The following is a 25,692-nucleotide window of genomic DNA, read 5'->3' as shown; positions in this document are numbered from 1 at the left end:
CCTTGTGTAGTGGAAGTATCCTGGTAGAAAACTGAAACAATCATGTAAAATTCTCCTCATACACTGCAAGGACAGAAAAATGGTTCCTTTTTACTACCCTTAACCTCTACAGCTTCCTTCAAATGTTTACATCACTGTGATCTGAATTGTGCATGGACTCTGATCCAAGAAAGGGACTGAAAAAAGATACTTGTTGCCACGTTGTCTTTTTTTTTTTAATTATAGTTTTCAGCAAATACTCTAAAGTCAAATGAAGGTTCATGATAAAACCAGCTGGACTAGTTAGAAACTAATGAATTTAACATAATTAAATGATTACAATGTAATAGACTCACTCACCATAAAAATGCCAGGAACTGACATCACCAGTTTAAAACAGATAATAACAAAGCTACTGTTAGATTTTTATCTTACGAAACAACCAAAGCAGGAGAATTTTGGTATTTTGATAGACTTCATATTTGCTCTGTTGAGTCATTTGAATGGAACTACCTTCCTCTGTTGTATTACCGGAAATGGTTGACTTACACTTTTAAAGGAGTTTGTTGCCCACTTCCTCTGAAGATTAACCTTTAATATTTATGTTCGACTTCTCCTTTCCACCATCATACTTTATATCAAGACTTACCCTTTTTAATACACAATTAAATATAACTTACAGCACAGCAGATGTGGTAAAATAACATATAATGAATTAACACAATCATACAACAGTTTATTGCAAATTTCTTTGAAAATCCTTCAAAAAATGATTAGAGTACAAAGCCACTATTTAGATAAAATTTCTCCCAACATTGATGCAGAACATGCAGTACTGAAAACATAAAAAAAAATAATGAAATTCCTAACAATGCCACCTATATAAAACTGCCTCACATGCAATTAAGATTGCATCAAACTTCAGCAATGGATAAGTCCTGGTCCTCATGGGGATAAGGGAACAAGTGATGAAAACTCTGGCTGGGAAAAGAAAGGAGGGGAAGATTTGCAAATCAAAATGTCATGCTTTGCAGTTACTGTGACCAACCCTAATGGGATAACGTATATATACACATTTTTATTCTAGAAGATAATCTGCGTTTTACAGAAATGAAAAACGTACTTTCTTTCCCTTCTATAAACCCCATTTAAAGATGCAAACTTCTGCATCTCATGATATCCCCCACCCCTCTGACAACATCCTTGGTACTATAGTAGAATACATTAAACATATGTACATTACATTAGCCAGCCCTTTATTTACCATAGCCTTGCTGCTGTCCTGTGTAACCCTGCTGCCCAGGGTACTGTTGCTGTTGTGGTGGGTACCCTTGCTGTTGTGGTGGTCCTTGCTGGTAAGACTCTTGCTGTTGGCTATACTGTGAGTTTCCTGTATGAAATAGAGACACAGACTTTGACAGATGCAATTACTGCTGCAAAATGTTACATGGCCAATGTTATAAAAGATAACATATTACAGAATGAAAACAAGATTTAGAGAAAGCAACCAGATAAACTCAAGCCAAGCCTAACAAAACTGAAGAAAATGGCAAGATATGCAACTTCTACTGCAAAATTGTCAGTATCCCCTCAAAATGATCATGACAGTTTGGAACATTATAGTAACGGGAACATAATTACGCTAAACTAAAAAGTCAAACTGAAAACAGATACAGAAGCACAAACTAGTTACATTACAAGCAAGCTGTATTAGAAGGATAAAGCAGTGTATGACAAAAATACTCAATGGATTAAAGTAAATGCGCTAAAACCAAAGCTTCCGTTTCTTAAATCACTATTGTCTGAAACTGCGAAACAATTTCTTATAAACTTCTAAGACAGCCACTGAATCTTAATGAATAAGGAATCTGCAAATCTACTAGATGTCTTGATCATAAGCTGTACAGATAAAAGCGAGTCTTCAAGCCAGCGATGTCCATTACACAAACCCTTTAGAACTACAGTTGTCCGCACTAGGACAGAATGTAAAACTTTGGCTTGAAAGGAACTTCTCCAGCTATCATTCAAATCTATACTTCTTAAGAATGGATAGATAACAAAGAGACCTACAAAAGCTGATGGAAAGGAATAAGTTCAGCACCCTATTAACAAAAAAGTACAGATCAGACTTTGTGTTTAGTTACAGTATCTGAAGTGACTTTAAAAGATGTGTTAGTGGATAACAAAGACAAATGGCATCAACCACACACCCCAAAAAATGCAATTCTATTTTAATAAAATAGGAAAGCAGTGTTGTGGCTAAGGTACTTACAGCAGTAAATCTTCAGGGAGATGTCACTATATTACTGATCATGAACATCTGGTGCTACTACCCTTATGTTCTCTGCTTTCCAAGCAAGAGTTTTTTTTTATTTTTTTTATCAGTTATGCTTTGATCCCTAAGAAAACCAATGGTGGACTTGCATCCATGTAATATGGAGTACCAGTCAGTGTCGGAGGTGTTCATATGCAACCAGCACTGCTAGTAGCAATCTTCAAGTCCCTTCTGGCTCTCAAAGGAACTTGTGATGGTAGTAAGCTACTGCCTACAACATAAATGTAACTTGTGTTAGCACCTAATAAAATGGTGACAATAAAATTATAACCACTAATTTTAGGAGAATGGAAGGAGAGGAAGCTTTACTGTTGCACTGCCCTATCATTGAACACAGTACAGCTTTGAACATATTCCTCAACTGTAGATGGCAGAGTAAAGATCAAGTAATGCATACAGAATTACACTGCAGGTGGATGTCTGATCATCTGGCTAAACTGGAGCTTCTGAATGATGATGATGAAGATAACAGGATGTAGGATTAAAGAGGGAAGGAGCCCACACCGGTAGGAAAACCCAGTGTTGCAGGAAAGACTATCTCCTTGAAAGGGAAGAGAATTTTCTCTCCAATGTGAAAAGGGGACAGAAGACAAAGGGATGTACAGCGAGAACTGTGGTACCGATCTTACTCAAACATGTATGGCTGGGATAAGAAATGCAGAGTTCGTTGTAAGAATCACTGCTGCAGTACAAATGATTACACATGAAAGAGTACAAAACCAATTTCTGAGCTAGTCTTAGGCTTTAGGTTGGGGGAAGACCATAAGCCCTGCAAAACTGTAATAACAAAGCATGTCCTGCTCCAGGAAAGTATGCGGAGCCAGAAATGCCTAGAAAGGTGCAAAATTGGCCCAGGTTCCAGTCTCAAATATTTTGTGCAGCATCGTTCCTGATAAAGGTTGCCACAGTACAAGCTGCCCTTACGGAGTGTGGTGGCCTTACGATTTTCCATGGTGGCCATACTTAAAGGCAATGCAACCTGTAAACGAAATGGACAGGGTTTGCATATAAAAAAGTCTTTCATGTTTGCTATGCACAAAGGATATAGAAAGATTAGCAGTCTGCTTAATATCCTTAGATTTGCCCAAGTAGACAGAGCTGTATCAACATATCCAAACAGTCCAACATTTTTTCCATCCCATTTTAGGGGTTTTGAAAAGAAAATTGGAAAGTGAAGAGCCTTGCTGAGTGCCACTTCCAATACCAACTTAGACAAATGATTGACTGACACAAAGAGCCACCATGCCTCAAAAGCACTCTGGTCATAACAGCCTACAGTTCTGGAATTACTGTAGCAGAGGTGCTGGCTACCTGAAGAAAGGTTTTCCAGGAAAGAAACTTCAAAAACGCTACTGATGCCAATTTGAAGGAGCACGGATCAATTTTTCCAGAACAAAATCTGTTCCCACGGCGGGAGTACCATTTTCATAAACAGTCTCCACAGTAAAATCCCCTCTAAAAAGTACTTCACAAAAGGAAGAGCAAATAAGGTAACTGATTGCAAGCAGGCTGAATAGCAGATAACTGTACCTTCACAGATGCATCATAAAGAACCTTCTTAAACAGTGAAGAAAAGTAAAGGAAGCCTTGCCTGCCCATGACTACCTTTGATGCAAATACCATACATACACAAAGACTGACAATGTGATCCACTTAAAGAAATAAGGTTTCCTAGAAGTTTCTTGACTCTCTGGGAAAAGATATCCACTGCAGAATTAGTTTTCACTTCAATGATGCAATAAGTAAATGTTTTAAGCATGGGTGTACTAGGTTCCCTTGCTGCTGGAACAGAAGGTTGTGTGAAGGGATGAATTTGGGGGTCCTACTGCTCAGATTCTTGAGAGCAAGGAGAACTGGAGTTGTCATGCCTACAGGGGAGAAATCAGGATCAAGCTGATGCATTTCCTCTATAAACTGACTCAGCACTTTGGTTAAGAACAGAAGAGAAATGATAATGTATTCTTTGTTAGGTCTATCCTGCAAGGTACCTTGTGAAAAAATTTGGAATTTTACAATTCACCAGGTAGACAAAGACGTCTATCACTGCAGTGCTCCAGACTAAACTCGGTTCACAAAAGGCTGTTTGTTTTTTTTTTTTGGGGGGGGGTACTCTCCACTTATGAGACTAGGTGAAGACCTGCTTAGGTGGTCTGCCAATGCATTCTGTTTCAAGGGAATGTAGTAGGCATGGAGCTATTTGCACTGTCTTAAGGTTAGTCAAGATGGCTGATTTGTACATCACTTAAGATGGTGTCCCATTGCTTGTTGACATACAATGTTCATGACTACTGAGAATGACTAGTTACAAGCATGACTTTGAAGTGTACAGATGACAGTAAACATCTCCATGACACTGATGTGTCTGGCTCTGTTCCCATTGCTCTAAGTACCCTCAACCCTCAGGGCAACTGTATGTACACCCTCCTCCCCTAAAGCTAAATGGAGGTGCCAGAGATCAAGCTTTGCCCCCTTTTTGCCTCAGCAAATGATATTACCCAGTTGGCCATTGCCTGCACCAACCATCAATGGAATTCTTTAGGAACTGAGTGGGATAAAGAAGTTACTGTCTTAAGGAACGGCAGACACTGGTATCACAGACTGGGAACAGTACTGTCGAACCTCCTGGTGTAGCCTTGCTCAAGAAACAATGTTAATTCAGACAGAAATGCAACAGAGAGGCTTCAGGAACTTTTCAATCGTGGAGGACAAATCAGTTACTTTGTCCTTCTTGAACAGATACTCCTGTGGTTATCTGTATCTAGTGCGTCTCCCACAAAATACAAGGTTTGTGAAGAGAAAACGGATTTAAGGTGATGGACATCTCCAGCCAGACACAATTAATTTATACACATGTATAACACACATACATACAAGCAATGTCCTTTATTTTAGGAAGCATATATTTAAACACAAAGTTTTGGCCGCAGTGCAAAATACAGGCAGCATTTTCAACTAAAGTAAATGAAATATGTCTGAATTACTCATCAAAGGTCACAACTAAACAGTGATCATAAAAAGTACCAAAAGCTAATTTCATATCCTAATGGCTTCAATTTAAGGAATATCCTAATGTTTACAACTTAAGAACTTGCTAAGAAGGGTTTTTCAAACTTCAAGGATAAAGACTGCAACTAAACAAGAGTTTAGTAGCAGATCATTATACAACTGTCAGCAAGAGAAGAGGATGGTATTACAACTAAAAGTACCATAACATAGGGATGCTACTGTTAGATATGGAAATACAGTTTTAAAGCTAATGAATAAGCTATAGTGATTAGTAGCATGTCATATGGTACAACCTTACATCTAAAGAAATCAGTCTGAATGCAGACCTGAATATGTCAGATCACCTCTCCTGTCTCTGTATGTGCTTTATTATACAAACTGAAATAACATGGTAACAAAGACTAGTAAAATATCGGCCAGAACTGAAGAAATATATTTGCAAGTGCAATAAACAGTTTCTTGTTTGGAAGTGTAGTAGTATGGCTACAAAAAGGAAACACTGGATGCAGAAATTTAACTCTGCAGTGTAACTAGATTACGTGAAAAATCTGAAAAGATGTGGTGTGCTGCTTACTGCATGCTACTAGAGAAAATGAGGATGAAAAAGTCAAAACAGAGGTACTTAAAATAACTCTGTAGTTATTATGATGACGCTTACATTACTGGTTGTTAACAACGGACCTGCTTAATTTGTTACTATGTTCTGGATTGATGGAATGTAAGAAACCTGGAGATCCTCCACTGGGCAGCAAGCTGCCATCTATCACTGAACATATGCACAAATGGTAAAAGTGAGTGCTCCCTTGCTTGTTTACATATTACATCACTGTGGTGTTGCCTGCAACAACACATTGGTACTTGCACATAGAAGTGACTTGAATGGCCTTAAAGTCAAATTCAAGGCCATCTCACCATCTTCTTCAAGCTGAAACACTTGCTCAGCAAGGGTATGCTCCACTTTCACTGGGCTTTCAACTGCACTAAATGCGACCCCCACCCCCCACCCCACCCCCAACCAATCAAAACTAAGACATCCACGGAGAGGACTCTGCTTGCTAAAGTACAGTTGTATAAGTAAACTTACCATAACTGTAGATGTTCAAATGATCACTGCTGCAGTAGCCTTAGCTATATGGGTTATATCCTGTCAAAGACAATAGATGGCCAGCTTCAAAATGTACAGTTGTGTACACCTACCATAAATGTAGATGTTTGAGTGAATTCACTGTTGCAGTCCTGACTTTTGGAATTTCCTGCTGTGAAAGCCCAAAGCTGGCCTACCAGAGAATTTCTTTCCGGCTCACAGACTGGTGGATGCCCTGACCGATGTCAGAACGTTCAGGTATAAAGGTAGCCAAGCCTGCGTCATAATAGCAGTGCTTTCTTGCCCTCAACTATTGGAAGCCCTAACCAGATAGGTGGTGTCTAAAGGAGAACCTGACATAGGAAAGGAGCCAAAGAAGGGTCCCTTGGGTGAGTAATAAAACCGAATCAAGCTCATAGTAGGCTAAGGGGGTTGATGGGAGGGAAAGAAGACTGCAACAGTAAATACACTCAAACATCTACATTTATGGTAAATATACACAACTGTGCTCCGTTCTTTCATTCACTGTTGCAGTCCTAACTATGGGGAATATTCCCAAAGCTGAAAAGAGGCAGGAAGGTGCCTAAGGGGGGAGACAGGATGCCCTGTAGGACAGCAGGGACAAAGCCTGCTCTAGACCTGCAGGAGGATACCAGATGGTAGTGCTTGGTGAAGGTATGCACAGAAGACCATGAGGCAGCCTCCTCTTGGTTGGGACACACTTTAGAAAGGCAGTGGTAGTAGCAGATGCTATGGTGGAATGAGATTTGATCCCTACTGGTAGCATTTTGCTGTGGGAGCTATAACAAAAGCAAATGCAGAGGGGAAACCATTTGGAGACAGTTTGCTTAGAGAAGAAAAGGTAATGAAAAGCTGGGCAGTCTTTCTCAAAGCTTTTGTCTTGTTAAGACAGAAACGTATCTGCCTGTGGATTGTGGAAAAAAGCAGGGAGATGGATGGCCTGATTCAAAGAGGTGTCTGTGACCACTTTAGGCATAAAGGATGGATTTCTTCTGAGACAGACCCTATCCCTGTGAATGATACGGTATGGTTCCCACTGCCATGACGGCCTGAAATTCTGAGACCCTCCTGGCTAAAGTGATAGCCAGAAAGTACAGTTGTGTACCTACCATAAATGTAGATGTTAGAGTGTATTCACTTTTGCAGTCATTACACTTGGGTTATCCTGCTGGCAGGCTACCCGCAGTCGGCCTGAATTCCAAAGTCCTGGTCCAGCATCGGTTGCTGTCGCCTCTTCCCTGAGGTCAGTGCGCCAGGGGTATACAAGATGCAGCAGACGCCATTTTCTTCAGTTTTTCTAGCCCCAGATGTCAGGTGCCCCAAAAGGGTAGGCTAAAAACATTGCTTATAAAAAGCATGCACTAAAATAAACATTACCTTCATCTACAAGCAAATACACCACATAGGTTGTATAGAATAGAGAAGTACAGATAAGTCCTAGCAAAGAAAGGGGGATGGTGGGTGGGTAACCTGGACTGCAACAGTGAATACACTCGAACATCTACATTTATGGTAGGTACACAACTGTACTATGTTCATCGTATTTCACTGTTGCAGTCATTACACTTGGGTTGAATCCCAAAGCTGAGGTTGGGTGGCTAGGTCCAAACAGAATTAGGAGTGGCTATGAGGCCCTGCAGAACTGCAGTGGCAAAGCCTGCTCTGGATTTAGAGTAAAGAGGTAAGTGGTAGTGCTTTGTAAAAGTGTGCACTGAAGTCCAAGTAGCAGCCTCCAAAATATCCTTGGTTGGTACTCCTCTGAGGAAGGCTGCTGCCCTGGTCGAATGTGGCCTAATGCCCTTAGGCACGGATTTGCCATGTTGTGAATAGCAGAAACGAATGCAGTGTCCTATCCATTTTGAAATAGTCTGCTTTGAGATAGCCTTTCCTTGTGATCCTGCAGCATATGCCACTAAAAGTTGCTCAGTCTTTCTGAAAGCTTTAGTTTTGTCCAAGTAGAAGCGTAGCTGTCTGTGTATGTCCAAAGAATGCAGAAGGCTATCCCCTTTATTCTGGGGATTTGGATAAAATGTAGGCAAATGAATGGTTTGATTGAGAGCCAGACTGGATACTACCTTAGGCATAAGTGTTGGGATTGTCCTTAGAGAAACCCTGTCCGGATGGAAAATGATAAAAGGTTCCACAGCCATTAATGCCTGTAACTCTGAGACTCTTCTTGCTGAAGTTATTGCTAGGAGCAGAGCTGTTTTCCATAAGAATTTTATCTCGGCTGTATTGGCTGGCTCAAAAGGAGGCAGTGTGAGCTTTTCCAAGACAAAGTTGAGGTCCCATGCAGGTATTGGTGTTCTTGGGGGTCTTATGTTTTTGGCCCCTCTGAGGTACTGCCTTAGTAATGGATGTGAAAAAATAGGTGGGTCCGTATTGTAATGAGCTGAAATGGCAGAGGCATGGATCTTAATCGATGAAAAGGATAGGCCTTTGTCCAACATCTCAGTTAGGTATTGTAAAATCTGAGGAATATTTGGTACAAGCATGTCAATTCCTTGTGCCTGGTTCCAAGCACAGAATCTCTTCCATTTTTCTGCATATGATTTTCTGGTGCTGGGCCTCTTGGCCTCCAGAATAACATCCATAACTGCTTTGGAGAGAGGTGTGTCCTGAATGGTTACATTATCCGCCATGCAGCCAGATTTAGGATTCTGAGTTGGCTGTGCAGTATCTGATTGCTTTGTTGGGTCAGTAAATGAGGAATTTGAGGTAATGTCCAGGCTGGGCTTTGAGACAAGCTCTTTAGGATTGGGTACCAGTGCTGGCGTGGGCAGTCTGGGGCAATCAGGATCATTTTTGGCTTCTCTTGTCTGACCTTGAGGAGTAGAGGCAGTGGAGGAAAGGCATATATTGTAAGTTTTTTCCAGCTGAATGATAGAGCATCCACTTTCCATGCTAGCTTGCGATAAGTCCTTGTACAAAATCTCTGTAGTTGGCAGTTGTGAGGGGAGGCAAATAGATCCATGTCTTGGCATCCCCATTTCCTTGTTATTATGCTAAAGATTTGTTGATCTAGTTTCCACTCGTGAGAATCCATGAGGTTTCTGCTTAGTTCGTCTGCCAGAGTATTTGTCTTTCCTGGCAGGAATTGTGCTTGCAGGTGTACTTGATAAGTCAATGCTGTGTTCCACAAAATCATGGCTTGTCTGCAGAGGGGGTAGGAATGCGTGCCTCCCTGCTTATGTACCACATGACTGTAGTATTGTCCGTCTTTATCAGCAGTTGTCCTGGATGAAGTAGATCCTTGAAAGCTGTCAGGGCATTCTGGACAGCCAGCATTTCTTTTAGATTGATATGAAGATGCATTTGGCTTGAGGGCCATGTGCCTTGAATACATTTTCCTGCCATGTGGGCCCCCCAGGCATAATCTGATGCATCTGTTGTTATTGTCTGCCTGGCAGTGGGTAAAGTGAAAGGCTGTCCCTTGTTGTGGTGACAGGCCTGTGCCCATCATCGAAACTCCTGTTGCAGGCAGGGAATGAGGGTAATGAGTTTTTCCAGGCTGTGGCAATGTTGAGTCCAAACACTTTTTAGATACCACTGAAGTTTCCTCATATGCAGTCTTGCATATGGAATTAACAGAATGCAGGATGCCATGAAGCCCAAAGCCTGCAGAATTTTTCTTGCAGATAACTGGGTTTTTGTTGCCATTTCGAAGTAAGAAGTCAGTTGCCTTTGTTTGGCGTGAGATAGGCCATCTGGGCAGTTGCATTTAAGCTTGCACCCAGGAATATTATCTCTTGAGAGGGTACTTGTTTTGATTTATTTTCGTTTACTGTGTACCCTAGGCAAATTAGCAATCTTTTTACAAATGCCAGATGCTTTAGTAGAATGTCCTTGTTCTCTGCTTGAAGAAGGCAGTTGTCCAAGTAGGGATATATTTGAATTCCTCTGTCTGCAAAAAGCAATTACTGGTGCCAGGCATTTTGTGAAGACCCTGGGTGCAGTAGATAAGCCAAAGGACAGTGCAGAGAATTGGTAGTGCGTTGAGCCAGCTATGAATCTGAGGTATCTTCTGCACGACTGTCTGATTGGGACGTGCAGGTATGCCTCTTAAGTCCACGGTTACAAGCCAAGCCTTCTTGCCCAGCATGGGCAGACGCTGCTGCAGAGTCAACATTTTGAACTTTGGAACGTCCAGAAAAGTGTTTAGAATAGACAGGTCCAGTACTGGTCTCCAGGTTTTGTACTTTCTGGGTACCAAGAAAAGACGCGAGTAAAATCCTTGTCCCTGCTCCTGTAGTGGTACTAGCTGAATGGCCCTCATGTGCATGAGGGATGAAACTTGCTTTTGTGCCTCTGCCCATTGATTGTGTGGCAGGTCTGGCATGTCTTTTGCCTTTGGGCAGGGTGTGAAAGTGGAACCTGTAACCCTGAGACACTAAATTCAAGACCCATTTGTCCTGGGTGATCATGTGCCAGTTTTGTGAAAAAAGTGCTAGTTTTCCCCCTAAGGGAGCGTCCAAAAGATAAGTGCTTGGTACTGGTAGAGGAAAGTCATTGGGACGGTTTCCTATAAGGTTGAGATTTGTCTTCTCTGCTTTTGGAGCTAGAAACACCCCATTGTTTAGGCATGTATGAACCTTGGGCTGGGATCTGCCTCTAGGGCCCCTGTATCTGCCTCTTTGTGGTCTATCTGACACTGGAAAGGACAAATTTTTTGAAGGCCAGTTCGTGCTAAATCTGGGTGGCTATACCTGTAAGAAATCCTTAACTGTCTGCATAGATTTCACTTTATCCTCCATTTTCTTCAACACCTCTTCTGCCTTAACAACAAACAAAGTATCACGCTGTAATGGAGTATCTAATAATTTTTCTTTAACATGATCAGGCAGATTCTGTTCCTTTAACCAAGCATGCCTCCTAATCACAGAACCCGTTACAGCGGCCCAACAAGAGGCCTCCAAAGAATCAAAACCACACTGCAAAGTATGTTTTTCCACCTGTTCAGCTGCATGCAATAAATCCTGCATTTCCTTGTTTTCAGCACATTCAGTATTTGTCAATATTTTCTGTTTTAACAGTGACATTAAGTATTGCTGATATTTAAGCATATGAAACTGACAATGTAAAGCCCTTACAGCCAAGGTAGTAGAAGTGTAAACTTTTTTCCCCCCATCTGTCCAGTGCTCTAGAATCCCTATCAGAGGGAACAGGGTTTTTTGCAGTGGAAGCCTTGACCCCTTTGGGACCCTGAGATATAGTTTCTGGGTCAGCAGCAGGGTTTTTATATAGAAATTTATGAGAGTCTGGAACCCTGTAGTACCTGTCTGGCTTAACGGGTGCAGGGGGTATAGAGTCTGGAGATAGGCCGGACTCTGAAAAAACATCATCTACAATGTCCAGAACAGGAGGAATAGCAAGGGGCCTGTGCTGAGGAAGTAAAAGAAAATCTCTGAGCCTTTTCTTGGATTCTGAATCCTGGCTCTCCCAATGAAGGTGCTCCCTCATAGTATGCAGGGTTTCCCCAAAAGAGTAATCCTCAGGTGGAGAAGCTGAAGGAATAGATTCTTCAGCATCAGAATCCTCATAGGGAGGAAGAGAGTATTCCTGATCAGAGGAGAAATCAGAGGAAATGGAAACCTGATCTGAAGATTCATATTTTGTCTCTTGCCTAGGCCCTCTTATCAGGAGGGGGATGGGAACCCCTGATCAAAGTAATAAGGTCTTCAGCCATTTTGAGCATCTGTTTTTTAGATATGGAAGTCTGTCCTGGAGAATGCTGTACTTGTTTCTTTGTCTTTAGAGCTGCTTTAGTCTTTGGCTTTGAAGCTGAAGATGGCTTTACATATAACTGTGTCGGTCTGAAAACACCCTCAGAAGCCGATGTCTGCACAGCGGCTCTGTACCCATCTGAGGGAATAGTTTCCGAGGATCCAACACCTTGAGTTTCCAGCGGCCCAGTCAGCTCCACATGGGAGTCGGAAGCGGCCTGTGGCTCTGAGGTAGCGGGTGTCAGGGGCTGCAAAAGCGCCTCACTGAAAACCGGCGAACCAACGACCAACTTAGAGGAAGCCTCATCATTGGTTTTGGACCTCTGATGCCTGTCGTTGTCTTTATCCTTGCGTTTTTTTATAGACTCCAGTCGTTGGCTGTTCCGCCGGCATTGTATAATTGAATCTGCGGCCAAAGTAATGAAAGGCAAAATCGTACCAACGCTTAATAGTGCGTTGGTTAAATCTAGCACAAAAACGTCGTGGTCAGGGCCTAGGCAAGGAATACAGTAAGAGGAATCCTTATGAGGTATTTGCTTCCCACAAGAAATACAATTGTTAACTTTTTCTGACATCTGTCTGGAGCAAGAAAAAAGTTTCCCCAACGGGGTACTTAGCTTTACTGAAGACTTCAGATCTGAAATCCGAATTCGAAAATCTCAGTAGTCGGCCGACCGGCACTTGCGAATTGCTTTTGCTTCGGGCACCGTGCGGCAAGAAAGACTGAAGAAAATGGCGTCAGCTGCATCTTGTATACCCCTGGCGCACTGTCAGGGAAGAGGCAACAGCAACAGACGCCGGACCAGGACTTTGGAATTCAGGCCGACTGCGGGTAGCCTGCCAGCAGGATAACCCAAGTGTAATGACTGCAACAGTGAAACATGATGATTAACATCAACTGTTTCCCATGTCAGGAACTTTAGGTTCACAGAAGCTGCTGGCTCAAAGATAGCAAGATTAGTTTCTATGGCACAAAATTAAGGTCCCAAGGAGACAGACTTCCTTCTGGGTGGTCTAATGGGGATAACTCTCCCTAAGAAATTGCTTTAATAGTGGACGGGAGAAAAGGAGAGGGGGACAGGTTACATATGCAGGGATGGCAGAAGCATGGCTTTTAATGGAGAAATGAGATAATCCCTGATTCAGCAGGCCAGTCAGGTATTCCAGGATGCTGGAAATGTGCCGATTTGGAATCTAGGTGGTGATCTTTCCAACAAATAGTGAATCTTTTCCACTTAGCTGAGTAGGATTTCCTGGTGCTAGGCCTTCTAGATTCTTTGAGGATGTCTAGCACCTAACACCATTGTTTTTTTGTGGGATCATCAATGCTGCAAGGTTGAGGGTCTGCAGATTGGGGTGTAAAATGTTTCCTTTGTTCTGGGTGAGGAGATCTACTCTCTGAAGGAGTAGCCATAGGATCTGGTTGGGGAATTTGAGGAGGAGGGGGTACTAATGCTGTCTGGGCCAGTCTGGAGCTATAAGAACTGTTCTTAGGCCCTCTTCTCTTATCTTGAGCAGAATTCAAGGAAGAAGGGTCATGGGGGGGGGTGCATAAATGAAAAACTTTGTTCAAGGGAAGAAGGCATCTGTTTTCTAAGCTGCCTCCTGTTGGGTCCAGGTACAGAATTTTTTCAAGTGTGCATTCTCTTTGGATGCAAAGAGGTCCAGCTGTGGAATTCCCCATGTTTGGGTTATGGACTGGAAGATTTCTGGGTGCAGATACCACTCGTGAGGGTCCAAGTTTCTGCAGAGATGGTTTGTCAGAGCATTTTGGACTCCTGGAAGGTATTGTGAAATCAGCTGCAAGCCCATACAAGGAGCTATTTCCCAGATTTGCATTGCAAGACAGCACAGGAGGGTAAGAATGCATCCCTCCCTGTCTATGTACCACATAACTGGGGTACTGTCTATTAACAGGACACATGGGGTCCATTTTTCCTTGAAGGCTAACAGCCCCTTTAAAACTGCCATGAGTTCCTTCCACTTGATGCGTCTGTCCCTGGATCCAGAATCCCACTACCCCTGGGTTTGGAGGTTCTGGAGGTGAGCTCCCCATGCTGTTTCTGAGACATCCATGGTTAGGGTTTGAGCCTGAGGGGAGATTTTGAAGGAGATGCCCCAATACTGGAAGCAAGCTTGCACCCACCATGCAAACTCTGTTTTGAGGCAGTGGATCAGGGGGAATCTTGGTCCCTAGGGACTGTGAGCTCTGGCACCAGACATTTTTCAGATACCACTGGAGCTTCCTCGTGCAGTTTGGCAAGGAGAACCATGAGAATGCATGAGGCCATGCATCCCAAGGCTTGAAGAAATTCCCTTGCTGAGATGCAACTTCTCAACTGGATCCTGTGGAAGAAAAATTTTTTTCTGGAGGGAAGGACGGACTTTTGGAGAGAGGAATCCAAAAGTGCTCCCAGGAAGACCATCTATTTTTGTTGGGGTGTGGGATTTCTATAGGTTCACGGTGAACCCCAGTGAGGAAAGGAGGTCCTGGGTGAATTTAAGGTCCTTAAGGAGCTTGGCCTGATCTGCGGCCAGTATGGGGCAGTCATGCAGGTAAGGATAGATTTGTATTCCCCTGGTCCTGCAGAAGGATACTGCTGGTGCTAGGCATTTTGTGAACACACTTGGTGCTGTAGCTAAGCCAAAGGGCAGTGCAGAAAATTAATAGTGACTGGGTCCTGGCCTGAAGTGAAAAATTCTTCTGTGCGACTCCTGAATAGGGATGTACAGATAAGCATCGTTTAGGTCCAGAGAGACCATGAAGGCATGGGGAGATATCATGGGCATCAGTTTTTTTAGGGTTAATATTTTGAATTTTGGCACCAAGAGGAATTGATCAAGGTTGGATAGAACCAAGATGACAGGGTTTCATAAGCCTTCCTTTTTGGGGAGCAGGAAGAGTGTAGAATAGAATCAGTTTCCATGATGGGCAGTGGGAACTGATTCTACTGCTCCCTGCGAACACAGTATCTGGATTTGCACCAAGGATTCAGTTTTTTGATTTTTGGGGGACATCTGGATAACATGAGTATTTTAAATCCTCTTTGATAGCATGTCTGCAGCCATTTGCAATATTATCTAGAACCGAACCCATCTGTCTGAGGTGATTAGGATCCAGATAGGTTTGAAAAAAAGAGACAACCTTCCTCCTAGCTTTTGGGGAGGGGGGGGGTTGAGTCATTGTTTCTCGCTGGATGGGGCTTGGGATCTAGAACTCCCTTGCCTAGGTGCCTCTGAGGCCCGTTGTCAGTCCCTTTAGGACTGTTGCCTCTGTCTGAGTGGTCTATCTCTGAGGTTTCCTCTGCCTACTCCTAGGCTGGGTGGGAAAGGACCAGTATTTGGCTGGAAAATTTCTGCTGAACCTGGGTGGTTGTCCCTGGAGAAAATCTTTTACTGTCTGCACTGACTTAGCCTTATCCTCTAACGTTTTAAAGATAACTTCTGCCTCGGGCCCGAATAGAACCTCTTTGTCAAGGGGGCATCCAACAGGCTAGACTTGACATGTTCCAGAAGAATTTGTTCCTGGAGCCAAGCACATCTCTTAATACCTCCAAGTAGCTGCTCTGCAAGATGCTTCCATGGCATCATAGCCACAATGGAGGGAATGCTTAGCTACCTGAGCACTGCAATGACAGAGATCAATTTTTTTGTGAGGGTTTTGTCCTCAAGGGTGGAAACCTTTTGATTAAGCTGTTCCAGTATAGTCTGTTGGTACTTGATCATATGAAATTGAAAATGTAGGGCCTTCGTGGCAAGGGTGGTGGATGTTTAAACCTTCCTGCCAAACCTGTCAAGGGCCCTGCTCTTTTTGTCTGTAGAAAGTGAGTTCCTAGAGGAACTGGCTCTGGGTCCTTTTGGTCCTGAAGTGATATCTTTTTAGAAACCCTACTGTTCACTCTGAAGTTAACTGTGGGAATCCTGAACCCTGTAAAACCTGTCTGGCTTATGAGGGGCAGTGGGAGGGAGTAACGTTTAAAGGAAGATTCCTGGAAGACATCTTCCACAACTTCCAGAATGGGGGGACTTGCCAGTGGCTTATGTTCAGGTAAGTCCAAGAATTCCCTAACCCTTTTTTTGTCTGTCGGTAGTCCTAGGCTTCCCACTGAAAATGTTGCCTCATGGCATGGAGAGTCTCTCCAGTAGTGAAATCCTCAGGAGGTGAGGCTGAAGGGAAGATTTCCACAGAGTGTGAGTCCTCATAGGAGGTAAAGGAGAGGCCCTCCTCAGACTCTCAGTCCTCAAGTTCAGAGTCCTCCTCAGAAGGGATGGTCTCCAATGGAATTTCTTGAGGATCATCTTTTTCTTCTTTTCCTAGGAAAACTAACCATGGATCTTGCCTTTATGTGACAATGGAGAGCAGGTCCTCTGATAACCTGATTAAATCCTGCTGTGACACCTGAAGAATGGAGTCTGAGAGCCTGACTGAAGACCTAGGACAGAGGCTATTTTAGGGGTGGCTAAGGTCTTAGGTCTATTGGTGTCTGGCTCCCTGATGCCCGTCTCCCAAGACTGAAGTAAATATGCCACAACTGGTGTAGGCCGAGGCCTAGTTGCAGACTCTCAAACCAGAACACGTTCCTCGGAAGCCAAGGCCTGCACAGTGGCCCTAGACTCGAGCGATGAGCCAATGTCAGAGGCTCGTGTAGCAGTGGATGGAGCCAATGGCATGTTGCACTCCAAAAGGCCTGAGTTATCAGATCAGAAAAAGAAGGGCTGTGAAAGTGCCTCCCCTTGTTCAATAACAAGCCTGGAGGGAGAAGCAGGCGGCAACTGATTGTCGTCAAACGACCTAAGCTTTTGCTTCTTTTTTTTCTTTCGATTAGGTAGATCGGATTCAGTACAACTGACAAACGCCATGGAAGGTGAGCGAGAGGACTGATGGCTAAGGAATCTAGTGAGGAACTATGCCCTATACCTAACTGTTCTAGTAATGAAATGCACACAAAACCGACAACCAATGGCGTCATGATCTGGACCTAGGCAAATAACACAAAGGAGTAAAGTCTCTGTGTGGGATCTGCTTTCCACAACGGAGACAGTTGTTTACTTTACCTGACATGAACAAGGAAAGAAAGAGTTCCTCAACAGGATACTTATCTTGTCTGATGACACCTATCTCTGGTGCGGACCGACCAATGCACTTGAATACAGCTTCAGGCTCCACAGCAAGAAAAGACTGGTCCCATGGTGCAGACTGGCTACCTTTATACCTAAATGTACTGATGTTGGTCGGTGTCCACCAGCCTGGAAGCCAGAAAAAAATTTCTCTGGTAGTCGGGCCAGTTGAGGGCTGTCATGGCAGAAAAACCCAAGTCAGGACAATAATACAAGATCTTCAGGGCACCTTCCATAAGCACAAACCATTACTTCAAACTCAGCTGACTAAAAAGACAGGTTTGGATGGCAAGCCTTTCAGAGCTTTCATGCCAGCACAGAGAGGGAGGCTGAGCCCTGAAAGAACAATGCTAGGAACGAAAAATAAATATTCACTCCCCGGTATAAGCAAAACACCACAAAACTAGGGGGTGGGGGAGGGAGCATCCATTGCAGCAGTGATCATTCAAACATCTACTGTTATGTTAAGTTTACTTACATAACTGTACTATGCTCAGCATTTTGATGAATGCTGTAGAGCAAAGCCTGATCTAGATCTTGAGAAGAAATTAAGCTTGTAATATCTTTTAAACGTATGTATACAGGACCAAGTTGTTGCTTTTAGACTATGTCTAGAATCCAACCTTTTCCAAAAAGCCACAGACGAAACAAAGGCCCTGGTAATGTGGGCTTTGAACCTGCCTGGAATAGTTTTGTAGTGGTGAGTATAGCAAAAGGTAAATAACCTGAGAAAACCTTTTGGAAATAGTCTGTTTTGACATGGGTTGTCTCTTCTTCACATCTTCACAAGAAATTAACTAATCTGAAGTTATGAAAGATTTAGTTCGGTCAAGAAAGTACTTTAAGGGGCATTACGGGTAGGGGAGGAGCTTGGATCAGATGCTGGATATGCGTCCGAGTCGGATCCATGCCTGATCAGAGAACCCACAGGTTGAAGACCAAATTAAGACAACAACTTCAGATACGATTTTCTATTTGCAGGCTTTATTGGTTCCATTAGTATCTAATGCATGTCCTCAGTAAACCTGTGCCTAAAGGGAATAAAGACCCCATTATTCAGGCAGTCAATTGAAGATGATTGGGATCAGGGTGCATCAAACACGCCTGATCTAGTGTGAGCAGATGCATTCTGTGAGGAAGCTTGTGGTAACCTCGCCTGGCCATTTCCAAAAGAAGAAAAACACTGTTACCTAGGCCAGAAGACAGTCACAAGGATCTTGGGAGATTCCTTCTGAATCTTTAAAAGTACCTTGGATATCAGTTGAAAGGGTGGAAACACATACCGGAACATTACTGCCACGGAAAGGACAAGGCATCTATCTACCAGGTCTTCCTGCATGCAGTCCCGAGCAGTATTTTGCCTGCTGATTGTTTATAGAGAGGAGGCAAATAAGTCTACTTGAACTCCTCATAGATCAACCACATCTTGAAAGACCCTTGATCTAGTTTCTATTTGTGAAGGTCTACTCGTCTCACTCAGCTTGTCTGCCACACAATTCTGCTCTGAATTAATGCAGGATGCCTTTTGAGTGAAACTGCGCTCTGAAAGTATATCCTAAGCTAATTATGACTAGTCTGCAAAGGGGGTGCAACCTGATTCTCCCTTGCTTGTTAATGTTTACTGCAACTGTGGTGCTGTTTGTGAAAACCTGAAGAGGTCCGTGAGCCAAAGATGATTCAGAGAGTTGGGTGCCTTGACAAGGGCAAACATGTCTTTCATATTCATATGCTTGCATCTGCCCTTGGTGTCCCACACACCTTCCAATTTTATCCCTCATGAAACTGCTCCCCACCCAATGTCCAATGAATCTATGTTGAGTGACTGCTTTGGAGCTGAAAGGCAAAAGAGACAACTTGGATCTAGAGAAATTTGCAGTTTCCACCAAGTGATTTCTCTTCTGACAAATCCCAGGACTGCAGTTTGAAAAGATACAGGATGTTGGTGCTGGGACCCAAAACACTTCAAATACTGTTGTATCTTTGTCACGTGAAGTCTTGACAGGAGTATTATGAGAATCATAGATGCCATTAGACCCAGAATCCTCAAGTATTCCCTCACAGTGACCAAAGTCTGAGTGGAAAACCTTAGAAATAGATCAAGATATGGAAGAAATACTCTGAACTGACGTGTCTAGCTGACACACCAAGAACAAACTATGTGAAACACTCAAACTTTTTAATGTTCTCTTAGGATCTCAGCTTGTGTAAAAGCTCTATCACACAAGTGAGAGATTCCGGACACTTGGAAAAAGACTATACAAAGATAAGCAAATTGTGTAAATAGGAAAACATGTGGATACCCTGAAGCCTACAATGAGATATAACTGGAGCTAGACGTGTTGTGAACACTCCTGGTATAGTGGATAGTCCAAATGGTAAAAAAAAAAACAACTGACAAAGGCCTTGAAAATCTTGAGAAACCATGGTGGTTACCTTGAGGGACCGCAGATTGGAAGGATCCATACCTGCTGGCTGAGAAATAAGATCTGGAATGGTATCCAAAACCCAAGGGGGTTACTGCAGAAGAGGCCACATAAAGGATAACCACATCTGATGAGGCCAGAAGGGAGCTATGAGGATCACTGCCACTCTGTCAAATTTCACCAGAAGGCAGCCTATCGCAATCAGCAGAACTGGTAAATAATTGTACAGAAGTCCTGGGACCAATCAAAGAAAAGCATCTCTGGGTGACTGCCCCTGAAGTGGAACTAAGGTGCAATAGCTGCTGCTGCTGCACTTGGTGTTGGGAAGGTGAAGCGAAGAGGTCGCAACATAGGTGCCCCAGCACTGGAAGATCTGGGCTGCCACTCAGATTCAAAACTGAGGAACAAGAATGTTCCTGCTCAAATGGTCGGCCAGAATGTTCGTCTTCCAAAGGATGTGCATTGCAACCAGAAACCAGTGAGATGAGACAGCCCATTGCCAGACCGTCATAGCCTCCTGACAGAGGATAAGAACATGCTCCCCCTTGCTTGCCGAGATACTAGAAAACAGACATATCCACTGGTATCAAAATCACACCACTGGGGAGGACGTTCTGAAAGGCTTGCAGCAGCACAAGGAGGACATCCCTAACCTCCCTAACACTGATGCAGATGCTGATGTGGACGTTGGCCTCCACAAAAGACCAGGACCCTTGAACCATCCCTCCTTTCAAAATGCCCCCTCGCCCAAAAAGGGAGGTGTCCGTGGTGACTGTGGCCGAAGGAAGGGCAAGAACAAATACTCTCCTGCTGATAACTAATGGAGACTGTAACCACCACTGAATCTGATTATGACACACCTTTATTAGTCTTACTAGAAAGTTCATTGGATGGGTCAAGAATAACCACTGCACTGAAACAGTCCATTGCAGAGCCCTCATAAAGTACTTCGCTAAAAGCATCAACCCTACTGAAGTTGCCATTTAACCTGGGAGTTTCAAGACTGCATTTGCTGGAGGCTTTCAAAGGGCAAGCACCGATATAGGCTGAGATAGAAGGTTGATCACTCTGGAACTTGGCAATTTGACTGACAGCATCCAAGTGACAACCTATGAATTCTAATGTCTGAACAGGTTGTAGACTTGTCTTTAGATAACTGATGCAACCCCTAACTCGCCACATAACAGTAGTAAGGTGTCTTTGGTCATGAGTAGTGATGCTCTTGTGGCAGTAGGAGAAGCCAATTGCTCTGGTTAAGGGAAGACTTGAAAACCTTGCAATTGGAGCCAGGCTGCAACCACTGCCATGCACCAGGTGACCACCCGGGGGGGTGGGGGTGGTGAGACCAAATGGTACGGCTCTGAATTGATCATGATTGGCTCCCAGCCAAAAGTGCAGAAACCTCCTAGAGTGCGCCTCTATCCTGATTTGATGACAGGCGTCCTTGAGGGCCATCAAGCACAAACAATTGTCTTACCTCACACCAGAGGTAGAATGGACTGCACTGTGACCATCTGGAACATGGTCTGTTTCACAAAATGATTCAATACGCTTAAATCCAAAATAGGCTTGAGATCCTTGTTCTTCTTTGGCACCAAAAAGAACCTTTAGTAGACCCTGGATACTTGTTGGTCTGGTGAGACCGCTTGGATAACTCAATTTGCTAGTAACTTCTGGAGGAGAGAAGAAACAGGTAGGAAGCCTCGACAGAGGAGCAGATTGGAGATCAACCGGCACAGGCGGTCTCAAAGTCTGACTGGTCACAGGCCCAAATGAGAAAAGGTATGGAACACCAGCTGAGTATGCCAGATCCACCTCCTTAGAGAACATCCTCTCCATGATGTCGAAGGTGGAAGCAAACACTGGCATCCTGGAGCCAACAGTCCCAGTATCTGAAGATAACCAAGAAAAGCCAGAGTGTGGGGGAGCTACTACTCACTCAGACATCAAGACCAAAGCTGAGTTGTTGAATGCCAAAGCTCCAAGAGGTAGGGATGCCCTAGAAGATGGGACCAAACATCGACCCATAAACACCAGCCTTGACTTCGTGACCCTGAGGGTCAGTTGGCTCCAATGCTGCCCGAGTTGATGAGACCAAGAAAGGAGATGGAACCGAGGAAAGCCATGCCACTGGATCTGCCATTGAGGGCAGGAATACAACTGGGCCTAAAGACCTCAGATTCAAATGGGCCAAGAGAGGAAACCAGGGTGATGGAGATGAGGTTCTGCAAACAGGTCCCAGACCAAAAGAGAGAATACCTAATTGATTCAAAGTCTGCAGAAAAGGACCTTATCAGCTGCTTCAAGTCAGAAGCTTTGAAACTGCCCACCGACCTTGAGGATCGGGTGGATGAAGACAAACAAAGGCTTGGAGGGCCTTTTGGAGGACAAGGAACCTGCCTGCTGGATCCGAGGCAGGGAGACTCAGAACTGGGGCAAGGAAGCCAAAGATTCTGCTGACAACTCCAATGGAGTGGACAGGGAAACAATGGAAGATACCTGACCTGATGCGGCCCCTTTAACCAAAAAGAGACTCAGAACGTTAAGTGCCAGAGATGAAGCCTTGCTCATACTTGGCACCTAGGGCAATCGCCGACACCAGTGCTGAGGCAGACGAGTAACACCCAAAGGCCATGGGACCATTAGGTCTGGCAAGGCAGAAAAGGGACCAGGCGCATAGACAATGGAGATCCTCTTACAATCCCCCTTGGAAGTCTTGGGGTCCTTAGAAGACTAGTGCTTGTCAGCTCCAACTCTTGGTGTCGAAGAGGAGGAGGAGAGAGCTGGAAGAAGGTCCTTACAGAATAACTTTACGTTTTTCTCATTGACTGCCCTGGACTCAAACACCTCGCACATGAAACAGGGGAAACTGAAATGGGCAGCCAACAAACACATTTATGTGCATCTAGAGAGGATAGCTTGGTCCGCAATGAGAATCAAATCCTGTACCTTAGAGCAGTAGGCAATAATCTTAATCTTCCACACTAACTACTAGACTGGACAAATGCTATACTAACAAACAGACTCAGTACAGGAAAAAAAAACACACACCAAACTTATGAGGGCAGGAAAATCCCTTACTAGCTCTACACAAACACTAGAACAAGCCTAACCTAGCTACCTACCTACATTAAACCCATCCTAAATACTATCATCTATGGGTAACAGAGAAAAAACACTGGAGGAAAAAAAAATACAAACAAGTTATATGAAAAGGATATGCTACTGAGGAGCCTGACCGAGCTGCTGACATGAATGGCAGCAAACTTCATCTCAGAGGTCGGTTAGGGAGTGGTGGATCGTGGGAGTAAGGGAGGAAGAACCTGGCGAGTTGAAGTCTGGAGGATTTAGCTGGCATCGGATCAGAGTTGGCTCCAATAATCCATAGGGTGAAGCCAGACAGAGAAGATCACATCTGATCCTTGGATATAAATTAAGGTTTTCATCATATCCATCAAGAGGCTGAGTGGCTGTCACTATACTACTGCAAAGAAAAAAGAAGTTATGTACCTACCATAACGTTCCATGTTAGTAGTCTTCATCTCGCCTTCCTTCTTGCTGGTTGGGATCGGAGCCGATCCTCAGCTCCAACTCGGACATCTTCAATAGCTCGAGAGCTGTTTACTGGCTTGAGGCTACCCTTTATCCCATAATGCCTAGCGATAGCTACCCAGAACTTGTTTGAAATAGCTAACTCCAGACATAACATAATAACCAGTCAAGAATCAGTTGACTATACCCGCCATATTCTCTAAATCAATAGAGGAGACAAGAGAACACACAGCCAGTGAAACAGAAAAAAACTCCTCTTGATCCACTAGGACAGGGGAATGGAGGGTAAGACGCAAGGAGGAAGGCGAGATGAAGACAACTAACATGGAACGTTATGGTAGGTACATAACTTCTTTATGTTAAGTTGTCTATCTCGCCTTCGTTCTTGCTGGTTGGGACAGCGTCCCTAGCACCTAAAATCCTGGGTGGCTCAGTGGAACAGACTCTTCAGAACAGTGGAACCAAAGTCAGCTCTGCTCCTGGAGACCATATCCAACTTGTAATGAGAAATAAAAGTATGAGGGTTTGCTCACATGGCAGCTGCACAGATGGAGTCCATGGGCAACCTAGACTGGAAGGCTACAGAGGTGGCCAAGGCCCTAGTAGAATGACCCTTCGGTTTAATAGGCAACTGTTTGTTTCTTAACTGATAAATAAAAGAAAGTGTGTGTGACAACCATCTGGACAAGGTTACCTTGGAAACTGGGAGACCTTGTTTGCACAAGGCATAAGAGAGGAATAGTTGGTCCGACTTCCTTACTTCTTTAGTTCTGTGCAGGTAAAAACGCAATTGCCTGTGAACTTCCAATTGGTGCAGTTTGTACTCTGCCTTGTTGGTATGATTAGGGAAAAACACAGGAAGATCTTTAGATTGGTTTAAATTATTTTCTGAGCAGACTTAAGGGAGAAACGAAGGATTAGTCCTCAGAGAAACTCTGTCCTTATGAAAATCCAAGTATGGAGGACGAACACAAAGCGCCTGAAGTTCGGAGATTCGTCTGGCTGAAGTAATAGCTACCAGAAAGAGTGTCTTCCAAGATAGAAACTTGATAGAGCAGGAAGCTGCTGGTTCAAAAGGGGGCAGAATTAAGGAGGTTAGGACAAAATTAAGGTCCCAGGGAGGAGGGGGGGTCCCTCACTGGAGGCCTAAGAAGAGTTGTCCCTCTCAAAAAAGCTTTACACAGCTTATGAGACATAATGTTAGAGTTCGAAAAACCAACATGAAAGTTAGAAATGGCCGCCAGTTGTACCCTGATCGTAGAAGAATCGGACCCGGAGTGAAACAGTTGAGCTAGGAATTCCAGGATTTCGTGGACGGAGGCTGAAAAGGGATCCACATTCCTAGCCTTTGCCCAACAAGAAAAACGTTTCCATTTGCTAGCATAGGTTTTCCTTGCTGTAGACTTGTGAGAGGAGATGATAATGTCACGGACTGCTGGGGAAATGCTGGGAAGCCTGGCTAAGGTTGGAAGTGGAGCAACCAAGCTGTGAGCTGGAGAGTTTTGAGGGATTGATGCAACCCGCCTGATATATATAAATCCAAATAAACTTCTTAATGAACAAAAGATAAAGGAGCAAGTGTTAATAGCTTTTGTCCTTTTATTGTAGCAAGAACTTCTTCAGACAATTAGTAATGTAAAAACCATGGTATATATAACAAATGGGAGGTAGCTAATTATTGTAATTCATCTAAGTAATGAGTGACAGTTAGGCTAGTACCAATAAGCTTTTCAAAAATGTAACAAATAAAGAAAACTGTATATTAAGTGACATACAGGATGACAACAAAAATAACTCCCAGTCTTGTTTGTAAAAACAAATCAGCCCTGCCATTTAAGAACACATTTAATGTTAAGGTTTTCATTCAGGCCAGGGGGAGAGTCTGCATTAAATCTGAGCTGCCAAAGTAGTTCTTTTACTTCTAACAAGGTGTTAACATCACCAACAAAGGCATCAACCTTTTGTAAAACTAGGAATGTGAAACCCATGAAGTTATAACACACACTGCTATGTTTTGCTAAAGCATGTTTGTTTTTACAAACAAGACTGGCAGATATTTTTGTTGTCATCCTGTATGTCACTCAATATACAGTTTTCTTTATTTGTTACATTTTTGAAAAGCTTATTGGTACTAGCCTGTCACTCATTACTTAGATGAATTACAATAATTAGCTACCTCCCATTTGTTATATATACCATGGTTTTTACATTACTAATTGTCTGAAGAAGTTCTTGCTACAATAAAAGGACAAAAGCTATTAACACTTGCTCCTTTGTCTTTTGTTCATTAAGAAGTTTATTTGGATTTATGCATTTGAAGTCTTCTAATATTTGCAGACAGTTTTTGAGTTATTTATATATATATATATATATATATATATATACACACACACATTATATATATATATATATATATATATATATATATATATATATATATATATATATATA

The 25,692-nt window shown here is 43.3% G+C and overlaps 1 protein-coding gene across 1 annotated transcript in view; it reads right to left on the bottom strand.

Moving 5' to 3' along the window:
* LOC122797057 (protein SSXT-like) overlaps positions 1-25,692 on the bottom strand; it is a 1,137,981-nt gene that overhangs the window by 276,563 nt on the left and 835,726 nt on the right. Inside the window, exon 5 of the mRNA XM_044065833.1 lies at positions 1,244-1,369. Coding sequence (XP_043921768.1) covers positions 1,244-1,369 — 126 coding nt within the window. The remainder of the gene's footprint in view (positions 1-1,243; positions 1,370-25,692) is intronic.

Source organism: Protopterus annectens, chromosome 3.part0 (assembly GCF_019279795.1).
Source record: "Protopterus annectens isolate FY-2018-M chromosome 3.part0, PAN1.0, whole genome shotgun sequence".
Classification (NCBI taxonomy): Eukaryota; Metazoa; Chordata; order Ceratodontiformes; family Protopteridae; genus Protopterus; species Protopterus annectens.
Note: the sequence above shows the minus strand (reverse complement) of the source record. Positions and strands in the feature narration are given on the sequence as shown.